The following is a 14,297-nucleotide window of genomic DNA, read 5'->3' on the forward strand; positions in this document are numbered from 1 at the left end:
CATTACAGTTGATCAGAAAACCACTGTTTTGCCAGAAGGAATCACTTTCTGGAAAGAAGCAATCCAGAAGGAAAGCAGAGGCAAAAGCTAGTTTTCAGAGAGTTATGAAGGATATAGGTGGATAAACAGTAGAGGCAGCAGGTATCTGGCAACAAAGGAAGAAAAAGATTGATCTATACACAGAAAGCTACAGGACCAAGTAAATGTTTAAAAGAAAAAAAATCTAAGTAAGTTTGAAGGTGAAAAGGAAGGCGCTCACATAAAGAAAGACTGAATTAGATGCTAGATAAGGTGGGGGGAGTGAGGGAACACAGAGAACTAACTGAGGACCAGTTGGAAATTGTTTTTAAAAGACGAGTTCCAGAATAAAGAATAAGCATTTTTTTCTCACTCACCATAACATACCCCTTGTCAAAAGAATATTCATTTTCAACTACTTACAAGGCCTTAACAAAGGCATACCAGGCTCTAAGAACAAGGCTAAGGAGATTTTTTTTTAAATCCGAAACAACTTCAAAGTTTTACAAATGTATCTGGCCAATTAACATGTAGCTTCTAACTTCAAAGACACTTGCCAATCATTTTATAATGTGAGTTTCTTTACCACATATTCGAAGGACATTCCAATTAGCATTCAATTTACAACAACAAATATGCTATTATTAAAAATAAAAAATCAGGGTTTACTCTCTAATATGTTCTTTAAAATGTTATTTTTTGGCTTTTTATATACCATTTTTACTTGACCAGATATGGAAAATATAAGTGCTTAAGTGAACATATTTACAAAAAATGATTTGGTGATATCTTTTCTCAATTTCTTAAAACAAAAACCTTCATATGACCAGTTTTCCTATACTCCTTTTCAGGAACAAAGTCCTACAGAGACCGGTGGGGCATATGGAGCTAGGTGAGGCATGTAAGAAGGTTCTCCCTCTCATTTAAGTAACCTGGATAATGAGCCACAAATTAAAGCTGCACACCTAAAATTTGCCAATTTCAATTTAGAAACTTACCACTCAGCACCATAAAGGCAGGTTAAGAAGAAGCAGAAGATATAACTTATCCATTCAGCTTTCTAGCTGTCCACCTTCACAACTCCCATGCCTAATCAAGGAAGTACTTACTTTTTGTTTGTTTTTGTTTTAGCCGTGCTGTGCATGCAGGATCTTCCCTGACCAGGGATCAAACCCGCATGCCCTGCAGTGGAAGCACGGAGTCTTAACCACTGGACTGCCAGGGAAGTCCAGTACTTATTTTTCAAATTGTTAAGAATTGTTCAACTCAGGCCATAAATATTAGGTTTAGTTGCAAAACCAGCAGGTTACAGGAATTTTACTTTACCCACTTGGAAACAAGGACTTGAGCTCAAAATGTCAAGACGGAACACTACCACTTGCTTAAACTGGGTCTACTGCACCAAGTGGCTGAGCAATACCCATCAGAGTACAATACGTAATCAACAGCGGCTAGTAATGCATTTCTACTTTAATCACCACAAATATTAGAAGTCCAACCAAAACATCAATTCAATCATAAATAGAGCTGCCATCTTTAGAGATGCACATGCTCTCTGCCTCAACACATGTCTTAGCTATAATAAAAGGAAGCAGCCCACCTCCCCCTGGACCCAGTGAAACAAAGTACAGTCAATATATCCAAAATTTAAAACTTTTAGACATAGTTGAAATGCTTAAGACTCCCATACAAATATCTCTCACTACATGCAGGTTGTTCTCCCCCCTCAATAAAAAGGTAAATTCTTCTCTCCTAACTATACTTTTGGATTATTAAAACAAATCCTATGGGATACTTATCAGAAAAAATATTCCTGATTGTCCAGCATTCAATGCTTTTCATACTGAGGCTCTTATTATTAGGTCTGCTATGTGACCTTGGAAAGTCATTTAACCACTATGAGGCTTAGTTTTCTTGCTTTCCAACCTCAAGGTAAACTCTAATTTGAATTAAACGTTTATTACTTCTATAATAAGTTAATGTATATAAATGCCTTATGTTAAACACCGAAACCCTTATACTTTTACATCTCGAAGTCAGTGGGCTTTAACCTTGTAGGAGAAAAATGTGAGGAATAATTTGTCCTATGGATCTTTCTCTTAATTACAACCTAAGGAATATATTTTTTTAATGCTTCTGTTTAAAATTCTTACATCCTTATTTTTTAACAGATGGTGGTGAGTTTGATTCCACAATATTCATAACAAAGCAAACAACAAAGCCTAAGGTCTTTTAACTCTGGGGACACAAAGAAAGAAAAATTTACTTGCATTACTGGGCATATAATCAAAATCATTCCTCTTTTAAAATATAGAAAACTATGTTTGTCATATGTGGCAGATAAGCCTAAAGATCAACAGGTAAGAAGTGAAGAAATAAAGTTTAAAAACTGGAAACAATTTTTAACTAAAAAAAAACTGGAAACTACAGTCGTGGTGTGAATCCATCAAATTCCCGCATCCAGATTAAACTGTCCACACAGATCAGCTTTGGGGTTCTTCTGTGTGCCTTTTAAATCCTTTTTTTAAATTACACAGAGAAAGTCTTTTCTTCAAGTTTTAAATCTAAGGCTCTATCAATAATACAATCCAATATATGCAGTAACATTTCACTTCCTCAAACAGATTAGTAGCACAGTCGTTTAGATACTTTTTGGTCTGGAAGCATAAGGATATGTGAAAGAACTTCAAGTCTCTGACAGCTTCATAATTCTATTTTACCTAAGTAGTTTCTTCTCAAATTTCTTCTCAATTCCTCTGCCTATTCCCAAACATCTTTCAGATAGGCCAGAAACACTATGAGTCCCATAAGAAAATGTTTATGGATCAAATAAAAGTGGAGCCCTTCTCCCCACTCCATTCAGCTCCCATAGTCAGTTTTATGATTATATCCAGTAAACAAAATAGATTGACTCAATCTCAAACAGTTCCCTCATCACAGGAAGCCCATGGTAGAACTGCAGCTGCAAAAAGGATCCCTTTAAACGATCCCCAACTACCTACAGCAACACAAAGTTAAACTAAATCCTACTGACAAAAGGCTCCGGGTGCATTCATTCAGATCAGCCCCAGGATTCAGAGTCTGAAGCTCAGGGAATAAAAAGGCACCTCTCCAAGCTATGAAACTTTTTTTTTCCATCTCAAATATTCTCAATGAAAGTTCTCTTGTCAGCTAAGAGGTGAGAGTTTAAAAAAACAACAAAACACTAGCAGAATTAACGGCTTCAGGACCACTTCCCAGCTGTCTTTGCTCTCTGTTGTCAGTGGCTCAGATGCAGTTTCCCACTTTCCTTTCACTCTTCTCCCCTTAATCCCCAAGATTCCCACTATAGAAAGCAATATTCACATTCTCAGATCGCTGGCAAAAAATAAAGGGGGAAACTGCAACTACCAAGGAAGGGGGAAAAAAAAAAAAAAGGAAAAATATTTCAGAAGCAGGAGGGAACCAGAACCATGATTTCCACTGCAAACGGCAATGTAAAAGCCAGTCTTGTCTTATCAGGGTATGGGGGGACGCCCGTGTGGGGCATCAAAAAGACGTGCAGTGTGTGTGCACTTGGAGCTCTCGGGGCGGGCTGAGACGACGGAGCAGAAAGTAACAAAACCTGTGCTTTCCCTGCTTTCTTCTACTCTTCCCCCTCCAAGAGAGGAAGCTGAAGAAACTGGGGGAGGGGCGGGATGTTATCGTTCTCCCATTGGGGGTACACAAGACGGGCCTTGGGGGTTCCTTCAGTTACTCACCCCCAGTTAGGAGATCCACTGAGGCAAGAGGAAACCCCTAAATGTTACCCACCTCCGTTCACAAAAAAAAGTAAGGGGGGGGATGATTAAATCCACATGGAGAGCCCCTGAAAGCGTCCCCAGGTCACTCATCCCTATTAGCAAGCGGAAGGGCTGGGATAAAGGGGATGGAGGGTCGGAGGGGTGGTCAGGGAAAAGGCCCCACCCCCGACTTAGGAGGGAAGGGGAGCTCGAGCCACCAGCTGTCCCCTCCTTGCCGCACCTCCCCCCTAGGCCACCCCCAATTATCCCCCCAGTCTTTCCTCTAGAGCCCGAGGAGCCGCGGGGGAGGCGGCCGCTCCTTCCTCCCCTCACCCACTCCGTCCCCACCCCCGCTCCGCTCCCACCTCCCGCCGGCCAAGGGCCCGTTACCTGCTCGTCGAAGCGGCTGACCACGGCCTGGACCCATTCCACCGGCCTGTGCGCGGCCATGTCCTCCCCGCGGCCGGGGGGCGGCGGAGGGAGCGGGCGGCCGGCGCCCAGGGCCGGGAAGAGGGCGGGGAGCGGGGGCTGAGGTGAGGGGAGAGGCGAGGAGAGGGTCTGAGGAGTGCAGGCGCCGAACGTTCCCACGGGGGTGGGGATGGGTGGCCGGCGCCCGGCCGGGAGGGGGAGAGGGGAAGGGGGCGTTGGCGTGGAGGCTGGGGGGAGGGGGACGGGGAAGGGGGACTCGGGGAGGGGAGGGGGCCTCTTGGTCGCTCTCCCCACTAGCGCCGTCTCCCCACAGCCATCACAGTCCGAGACGCCGCCATGACACCCCACCGGAAGTGGGATCTTTTCCACGGCCCGCGGAGAGGGAGAGCGAGCGAGCTCGAGATTGAGAGCGCGGCTGGGAAAGGGGAGGGGGAAGCGAGAGGAAAGGGGGCCTGCCGCGCATGCGCCCGCTCCGGCCGGTTTCATTAATGAAAAAGCGAGTCCTCCTGGAGGTGACGTCACCTAACTCCTCCGGGCCCCGAGGCGCGCGTCCCTCATCGCCGCCGGGCTCACCTCGACTCGGGCTCTGGTTGTAGCCGGAGGGAGTCCGAGCCGACCCGGGAGCATCCGCTCTCATCCCACCACCACCTCAGACTCCCCGTCCCCCGCCAGCCTCCGAGTTTGGATTGCTCCCCGGGTTGGAAGTTAGGGCGCCCTGGGGCTAGCATTTCTCCCTGCACACAGATCTCTGCCGCTGATTTCTGGGGAGCTATGCTCTGCCTTAAGCTCTCTCAAAAAATAAGGCACACAACCTCAGGTTTCCAGGTTCTTCGTAGCTACTATAGCCTGCTGAGTAACAGGAAAAAGTAAGGCCAAGGGCCAAGGGAGATTCGGTGATTTTTTTTTTTTAAACGTTCTCTTAAATCCCAATGCTAGACCCAATGGCAAAGTACTCAGACTTCGGAATCCCAGTCGACTTCCTCTGCTGAACTGATAGGCACCCGAGTTAATAAAACTTTTGCGCAGTTGATAATAGAAAGATTCAAGTTTCACCATCCTCAAAAAGCCTTTAAGGGCTTGGCATACATTATTAATTCAACACATTCATCCTCTCATTTAACTCTTTTCAACGAGGCTTTCCAATAGGTATCATTACCCTCATGTAATGAGGCTGGGTCACAAAGGTTCTGTGACTTGGCTGAAGTCATAGAGTTGGTTGGTAGGTGTCAGAGTCAGGATGCAAACCCAGGTGGTTTGACCCTAAAGACAATAGAGACGGATTGTGTCTCTTCTGAAACAAAGGTGTTCCCTGTGCCCCCAATACCAGAGTTGAAATGGTTTCGTGTGGAATTGGGTTATGATGGTTTTCCAGGTTTACATCCAAAACAATGGATGATCTATCTATATCTAACACGAACTTCGGAATGAGTTATTTTTAATTTCATCTTCCTCAATACACTTTACTTAGGCTAATGTTTAAGTGAGTTTACACATTCTAAGCACATACTAATTAAGAGCCAGTGAGGCCACATAGCAGGATACTAACTGGGTGACAAGGTAGAGCGAAACCAGAATTTTAATTTTACCACAGAAAACCCACAAAGCCGATAGCACTTATACAGAGAGATATATCTGTGAGAGAAGTTTCCAGTCTCTGCCGGCTGGTGATTGTCCAAAATACGTATTAAGTTAATTAATATTTCATTCCAATAGAACAAGAGGACAGAGTCTGGATGGTTCTTTTGTCCATTCTTTAAGGATGCAACATGAATACTGACTAATTTCTTTTAGATGATGTCAGAAATGATGCTGACAGTGTTGAAGAAAAGGATGAATATTAAACCAATGTCCATCTATGCCTTCCCCAATTAGGACCCCCCAAAAAGCTCTCATTCATACACCCACAAAGTATCCCAAGGGCCTCTACTTCAGGGCCAAACTTCAGACCCACAATCTATCTTTCCTTTTCTCATACTTCCTCTGAAAGTCCCTAATTACTTTCCTGTTGGCATGGCTTTTTGCCTGTCCATTCCTCTCATCTTTGCTAGACTGGATGTAACTGCCCAAACTCTTGGCTCCCTTGCCTCCAGTGACATTTCATTGCCAAGGTCCCTCTGTGCTTCCCTTTCCTCTCCTTCTCTGGTTCCCCTAATTCCCCATTCCTCTCTAACTCTATGGTAAGACACCCAAACTTCAGGCCTTTGCCCTCTGCTCATCTTGCTTTACCCAGGCTCCAGCCAGCATGTCATTAATTTATCCTAATCAGCACTTGTTGTCCCGGGGCCTCCCCTGAGTGCCAAGCCATTCATTACAACTGGAGGTCTAGACTTCACTCCAAACTTCCTCTCCAATCAAATTCATTCAATTCCACTGAACCAATACTAAGTGCCCAAACACCTATTATATATATCACGCACAGTATAGCAGGAATTCTAAACAAAAATGCCAAAGAAGTTCAGAAATTCACACATAGAGACTGGTGAACTATGGAGCACAGCCCCTCAGGTAAAGGAGCAGCTGTCACTCAACTCCAGTCAATTCCTGCCCTGCAGGAATGTTGACACAGTGTTGCTAGATCTTCCATTACTCAAGACAAGCAGGAGCTCTGAACTTCCATATAAACTCTTCCAATTTTTACATAGTGGCAGCCAATTCACATTTTTTTAAACACTGTGCAGCCAAACAAAATACGTCTGCTATCTGAATTTAGCCCATGGAGCACCAGTTTGACTAGCTCTGGTCTAGTAGGAAGACATGGCCTTCAGAGTAGAACAGAATTAGATTTGTGTCCTAACATCCCCCATTCTGCACCGTCCCACACAAGAGGGTTTAGGGGAACTACTAGTGTTTGGTATAGTTTTAAGTGCATCTCTTTCAGTCATCTTCTGTTTCTTGGTCAGGCAACAATCTGCCAATTTTTTTCTTCAAGCTCTTCAAGAGGAGCATTCCCTCTATTCTCCTCTCTCTCCCACCTCCAGCATGCCAAGGAGCAAGCAACTTCTTAGGACCGAGGCGCCCATTTCCCCAGCCCTGGAAGTGTTGGTGGCCAACAGCTCTCAACATAATCCCTTTCCGGGAATTGCCCTCATTAAAACAACTACCTGGAGCAGGTCACACCATTGCCCAGAAGAGCCCGCACAAATGACCAGGAGATGCAGTCTCAGGGTGAGACCACCCTGGAGGGCCCTTCCCGCTCCAGAGTCCCCTTAAGGGATCAGCTCCCAAGGGGTCAGCTGAGGCCTCAGCTGTGACTGCATTTAGTCCAGCTTCTCTTTCTACTGAATCCTGCCCCTTTCACTCTTTAAAATATGGGGGAAATAGCAATTTAAGGACTACGGGATTGGATAGCTATCGATGGAGTAAATCTAAGCTTCAGGAAAAGACAATGCAAAGTTGAGGGTGATTGATCACCAACTAAAGGCTAAGGATGAAAGCTAGAGTGTCTCCTTAGCAGCATATAAATGAGGTGGGGGAGGGGGAGGAGGCAGAAAAAGCGGGGGATCAGGCCCAGGACTGAATTAGCAGAGTAGTAGAACTCCCAAAAGGTTGACTTCTCAGCTCTGGGAAGTCTGCTATGCCAAGATCAGGGCTGTAGCCAGGAAGCAGAGGGGTCCTGACACTTCGGACGGGGAATCTGGGTAAAGGCACTGAGACACCTTAAAACCCCACATCACCCTGAGCACTGGGTTTGTGGAAGTGCCCTGCCCCCTGCTTGAAAATGAAGTGTCTACCCTGCAAGGCTCTCAGGATCTACCTGTACATTTCCTACCAGACCAATAACTAAAGCCAAGTCACAAAGTAACCCCACTGAGGAAATGCTGGACCTGCCAAAGGAGGAGAGGTACTATGCAACCGGAAAGAGCTAAAGGACCTAGTTAACATATATATACTTGCAGAAGCTGGGAGTATATGTGTGGGATCAAGTCCCCAGGGTGCTGAATGGGGGAGGGAAGAGGACAGCATAACACCAGACAAAGCAGTTTACAGACATGAGCATATTCCTGTTCTACAGTATTTACATCCTGGCAAGGACTCCAGGAGATAGTGCTAACAGGTTGCTAGGATGGTTCTAGGAAGCTTGGAGAAAGCAGTGGTCCACCTTAGGTGAAATAGAAAGGCTGGAGCTGTCATGGCAGACAATAGAAGAAGGGAGCAAAAGACGCAGTGAAGTGGGCAGGCTAGAGGGATATACTGTGTACATCCCACCAACTGACTACGTTCTGCCACTTAGCACAAGCCAACAAGGAATGCACTAGGGGAAGGGACATCAGCCCCACTGCTACACTCCTCTCTGCAGGCCTGGGCTGATGACAGAAGATACTGTTACAGAGCTAGACTTCCTGATAACAACAGGCCTGATAGGATCTTGAAGAAATAGAGACCAGGTGGCAGCGCTTAAGCAACAGAATTAAGTGGCATTGTTAAGAGTGGCAACCAAGAGGACATGAGCCACAGAGAGCTATGGAGATAGTTAATAGAACACTGTGTACCTAGAGGAAACTGAGATGGGCTGCCAACCAGGGTTTGCTTTTCCTGCCCTCAGGTTGGTTGGTTGGTTTCTTTATTTTTAGCCAGCACCACTGTCTAAGGGTCTACAGAATATCTGATCCACTGACACAGGATCCTACATAACATAGCATTGGACCAAAGAAACCTTCCTACAATAAAAGCGGTGTGTAAAGCGGTAGATACATGACCATATATCTATTGGTCCTATAACATACCCCACTAGCCAGAAACTGCCAGTCCAACAGAGTAATGGAATGGCCATTTGAAGGCACAACTGAGGTCCAGATTAGAGATGATACACTGAGAGGATGAGGCACCATCCTCCAGGACAAATAATGCACCCTAATCAAAGACCATTATGTAGTGCTATGTCCCCAATAGGTAGGATTCATGGATCTGAGAGCTGAGGGGTAGAAGGAGTGGCCCTGCTTCACATCAACCCCAGTGATCCATTTGGGGGGTTTGTGTTTCCCATCCCCACAACTCTGGGCTCTGTAGGACTAGAGATCCTTGTTCCCAAAGGGAGAACACTTCCACCAGGGGACACGGCAGTAGTCCCATTAAACTTCAAGCTATGACTGCCTCCCAGTCACTTTGGGCTGTTTGTACTAAGACACCAGCAGGCAAGGAAAGAAGTCACCATCTTCAGGGATAATTGACCCTGATCATCAGGAAGAGGTAGAGCTGCCATTACACAACAGGGGGCAGAGTAGAATATGTCTGGCAATCTACAGGGACATCTCTTGGTATTCCCTTGTTCAGTTATGATGGTAAATAGACAACTACAGCAGCCACATCTGAAAAGGATGTGGTGACTAGGGGCTCAGACCCTCTCAGGGATGTGTGTTTGGATCATCCTACCATGAAAGCCACTGAGAGTAGCATAGACGCTACCTTAAGGTCAGTGGGCTCCAGAAAGGCAAGGGAAGGGAGATGATCAGTGTGGTCTTAAGACCAGTGACAGTGGTGAGGGCTATAATTCATCCTACTAACTATACTCTTGTAAATTTCCCCCAGAAAAGAGACCAACCAGAATCTGTAGGAACTATTCCCAGAACTTATATGAAGAAAGTGGATTTGAATAGTGCAAGGGTTTGACAATAGTGGACGCCATGGTATCCACTTCAGGACTGAAGCCCTCATTCCCCACCCCTACCCCTGCTGCTGGGAGGGTTAGTAGCTGATGGCTGTCTGAGACCCTATAGAGAAACTACCATCAGTTGAAGAGAACTACCTTGCCCAAGGTCAAACCCCCTCCCTATGAGAACCCACTTCCAGTTTAGGGGACCCCACTTCCAAAGGCCTGGCCCTTGAGAACTTTGCCTCCAGGTGGGACTACACTGATGGGCCTTCTCAACTCCAAAGCTCCTCATGGGATTGGCCAAACCCTTTGTTGCAACTATGTCTTAGCTTCACTTCTTCTGGCCAATCCTGCTTTCTTGCTCCCCGACAGGTATTAATCCTGAAGGCACTTTACAATGAACTTCCTGTCTACAAATTTCCATCTCAAAGTCAGTTTCTACCTGAGACATCAGAGTTCAAATGACAGCACTACCTCTTACTCTCTAACTAACTACGTGACCTTGGCAAGTTAATTCATCACTCTAAGTGTCACTTTCCACATCTATACATGGGATGATAATAAAAGTACCTGCTTTGTAGGCTGTAATGAGAGTTAAATAAAATAATACTTATAAAGGGCTTGGCACAGTGCCTGTCATCCAGTAGGTATTTCCCAGTTGAGGAGAGGAGCCCCCAAAAAGCTGGAATACAAAAGATCCAGTTTGACTCCTGAAAGAAAGAAGAGAACAGCAGTGGAAAGAGAGGGGGAGATGAGAGGGGAGTTTATATGTGTACCTGTGTGTTAGCAGAGGTTCAGGGAGCACTTCGGTGGAGAGAAATACAGCACACACCGCCATCTGCCTAACCATCATTCTTTCCTTTCTCCCCCATTTTTGTTCTTAGGGGGCAATGTGCCCACCTTAAAAAAACAAACAAACAAAAATCCTTACCTTTCCAGACTCTCTTTCTGCTAAGGATGACCAATTGATCCAATACTCCCAATGAGATATAAGCAGAAATCCAAGGGGTAGAGTTTCTAAAAAACTATTATTTTCCTGAATTTAAAGAAAAAAGAAAAATAAGAAGACAGACTCAGCTGGCATGCATGAAGCTTTTGTCATTTGCTTTTCATTCCTCTCCTTCTTCCTGCTGAGAACACAGATTCAAAGCCTTGAGGTGAAGCAACCATTTTGCAAAAGATGAAAACTAAAGGGAACTGTGGTCCCGGACACTTCCTCAAGCAGTGATACCAGCCCTGAAATGCCTACCCCTGGAATTCTGGTTACATACGGACAATAAAACCTCCATTTAGTTACACAGGTGTGTACAGGTGTCACTACATGAAGCTGAATGCAACCCCAACTGACACCAGTGGGTATTAAGAAATGGAAAGAGGGGCTTCCCTGGTGGCACAGTGGTTAAGAATCCACCTGCCAATGCAGGGGACATGGGTTCGAGCCCTGGTCCGGGAAGATCCCACATGCCTCAGAGCAACTAAGCCCGTGCACCACAACTACTGAGCCTGCACTCTAGAGCCCGCAAGCCACAGCTACTGAAGCCCCAGCACCTAAAGCCCATGCTCGGCAACAAGAGAAGCCACCGCAGTGAGAAGCCCGCGCATGCCAACGAAGAGCAGCCCCGGCTCACAGCAACGAAGACCCAACGCAGCCAAATATAAATTAATTAATTAATTTACAAAAAAAAAAAAAAAGAAAGAAAGAAATGGAAAGAGAGAGGGCTTAGCAGCTGCTGATTGGAGACCAGGGGAATTGACAGAGAGTGACTTTCTCAAGTGTTACTTTGAGTTGTAAATTGAAGAAAGTACATAGGATTTACCTTTCACTTTTGGTTTCTGGATTCTTTTTCTGAATACAATACCACCCCAACACTGGGCCATGTGAAGCCTAGGACTTATTTGAGTTATTTATTGATCAATAAATATGACATCAGGAGTAGCAGTAGTATCATTAGAACTATTTAAACACTGTAATAGGAACAGCAGGGGCTGGGGGAGAGCCCACAAAGGGAAACGAGAGATAGAAATTGACTGTATTATGCCTTCACTCGTTTTATCTGGGCCTGAAATAATTTTTCTTCTGTTTATCCTTCAAAACCCACCTGAGCCAGACAGAGAAAGACAAATACTGTATGGTATCACTTACATGTGGAATCTAAAAAAAAAAGTCAAACTCATAGAAACAGAGAGTAAACTGATGGTTGCCAGGGGCTGGGGAGTGGGGGAAGAGGGGAGATGGTGGTCAAAGGGCACAAACTTTCAGTTATAAGATGAATATGCTCTGAGGATCTAACGTACAGCATGGTGACTGTCATTAATAATACTGTATTGTATATTTGAAATTGCTAAGAGAGTAGATCTTAAGCATTCTCACCAAAAACAGAAACAAAAAAGACCAAAAATGGTGAGTTGATGGATGAGTTAATTAACTTGATTGTGGTAATCATTTCACAATGTATAAGTATCGCAAATTATCACATTGTATACTTTAAATATATTGCAATTTTATTTGTCAGTTATACCTCAATAAAGCTGGAGCGGGAGGGGGAAGCCTATCTTATGCCCCCATGGCTGAACGTTCCCTGGCCACCCCAGTCCTTACTCCCTTGACCTTTAAAGCACTCGTAGTCATCTTGTCTTCATCTCAGGTTGTGCTAGGCTTCTAGCTCCTAGCAATACCAAACCACAGGAGAACCATAATACATTTGTTTTGAATGATGAATCAAAGGGGAGCAGATGGAAACAATTAATTACTGGCTAATTGTTATCAACTGTCTAGGTAACAAAAGCTACTATGAATACTCATCCTATATGAGTGTTCTGGTCTAGTCATTAAAAGATGAGTTATAGACAACCAAGAAAGAAATGTTTTTCCTTCAGTCTTTGGTGCTATACTTAGTCTCCCAAACTTTCATTTCAGAGAATTCTGCTTCTATCATTCATTTCTTCATTCATTCATGAATGTCTATGGCAGCTAAGTGTTAATAGGACTTGTAATAGATGACTCAACCCGTGCCCTGAGGAAGTGTAGTTGTGAAAGATGACAGCTCTCTAAACAATTATCCTAACTTTCTATTATCATGTAATAATAGAAGCTTCCTTTCAAGAAGTGATTACAAGATGTCAGGTACTATGCACTTATATATAATACTAGACACTTATATACAGTATCATTTTAAAAGTTTATACACGCATATGAGGTGCTATTCCTAGCCCCATTTTACAGGTAAGGAAACAGAAGGTCAAAAAGATTTAGTAACATGTTCAGGGCACCCAGCTAGTGTGTGATGAGGCTGGTAGTTAAATCCAGGTCTGACTGCCATGCAGGGCCACTCTCTTAACCATCATACAGCATTGTCCACAGAAGGTTTCTTAGAATACTCATCTCTCCGTATGTTCCATGACTAGAGGAGTTTGAGAAATGCTATGCACTATGGCTCCTTAAGGTCAATTCACAGGGTCATTTTGCTTTATAATGTAATAGTTTAGGCCCATGGTACTCAAACTTTTTTGAAGGTGTATTTCTATCACTAAAAAAATTTAAGCACTCATGCCCAATATAGGTTTATTTATTTACTTAAACATTCTACTCATATTCTAAACTATTCTGTGTTTTATTTAATAATATATTACTTTTTGTTCTCACTAAAATGTCTAATAGTAGCAATATTATTAATGATATTTAATATATTGTTATAATATATTATAAAACATAAAATATTATGAATGTCATTTATCATAATATTTTTACCGAGAGCATTGTGATGGGACTTTTTTCATTATTTTTCAGCATCTTGATTTATTGCTCTTTTCAAAGTTCTGGCTCTAAAGTTCAGTTTATTTTGTTACTTCTTTAATGGCTACCCTAACTTACAAGTTTCCTCTAATGATATTAGTTTTTCAGCCCTAGTCACTAACTCTGCAAGGGTGCTGCTACTCTTGTAATGCAGTTAGTGTATTTCCACTTTCCCTGAGGTCAGTCAGTTGTTTTTCTAAACTAACAAATGGATTCAAAATCCCCTGAAACATGTCCTTCTTACCTTAAATTAGAAATTTTGACTTCCAAATTTAAAAGTGTGCAGCTATAAGCATTTTGTGAGTGCACACTTATGTTTTTTAGGAACAAACCACATAACTACAAAATATTTAAAGATCTGTTTTCAAAATGCCCTCTCCATAGCATGTTTCTTTAGGAAAGGAGTTAGTCTCTCTCTCCATCATTGTCAGATAACACCTTTATCTTGTGTGAGTGCGTGTGTGTGTGTGTGTGTGTGTGTTGGGTGTGTGTGTGTGTGTGTGTGTCTGTTTTTTAATACTTAGAGTGCTACTGACAGCCTCTGGCCTTCACAGGAAAGCTCCTTATAGCCCCAATGTACAAAAGATTGTTGTTACCCAAGTACAAATACGTACTTATGTCCCTAGCCTTGGATCTCAGAAAAGAGTACGTTCTTTATCATCTGTGGAAGTCTAAGATAAGGGTTTATCTTCACCTCTACCTATGT

The 14,297-nt window shown here is 43.7% G+C and overlaps 1 protein-coding gene across 6 annotated transcripts in view; it reads right to left on the reverse strand.

The window, feature by feature from the left end:
- The window catches only part of NF1 (neurofibromin 1), a 249,354-nt gene extending 244,739 nt beyond the window's left edge, over positions 1–4,615 (reverse strand). For all 6 annotated transcript variants that reach the window (XM_068531562.1, XM_068531559.1, XM_068531561.1 and 3 more), the window contains exon 1: positions 4,170–4,615. In XM_068531562.1, the coding sequence (XP_068387663.1) occupies positions 4,170–4,229 (60 nt within the window). In that variant the 5' untranslated portion in view covers positions 4,230–4,615. The remainder of the gene's footprint in view (positions 1–4,169) is intronic.
- Positions 4,616–14,297: the final 9,682 nt, after the last annotated feature.

The sequence above is a fragment of the Eschrichtius robustus genome, chromosome 20 (genome assembly GCF_028021215.1).
Source record: "Eschrichtius robustus isolate mEscRob2 chromosome 20, mEscRob2.pri, whole genome shotgun sequence".
In the NCBI taxonomy this organism is placed as follows: Eukaryota; Metazoa; Chordata; class Mammalia; order Artiodactyla; family Eschrichtiidae; genus Eschrichtius; species Eschrichtius robustus.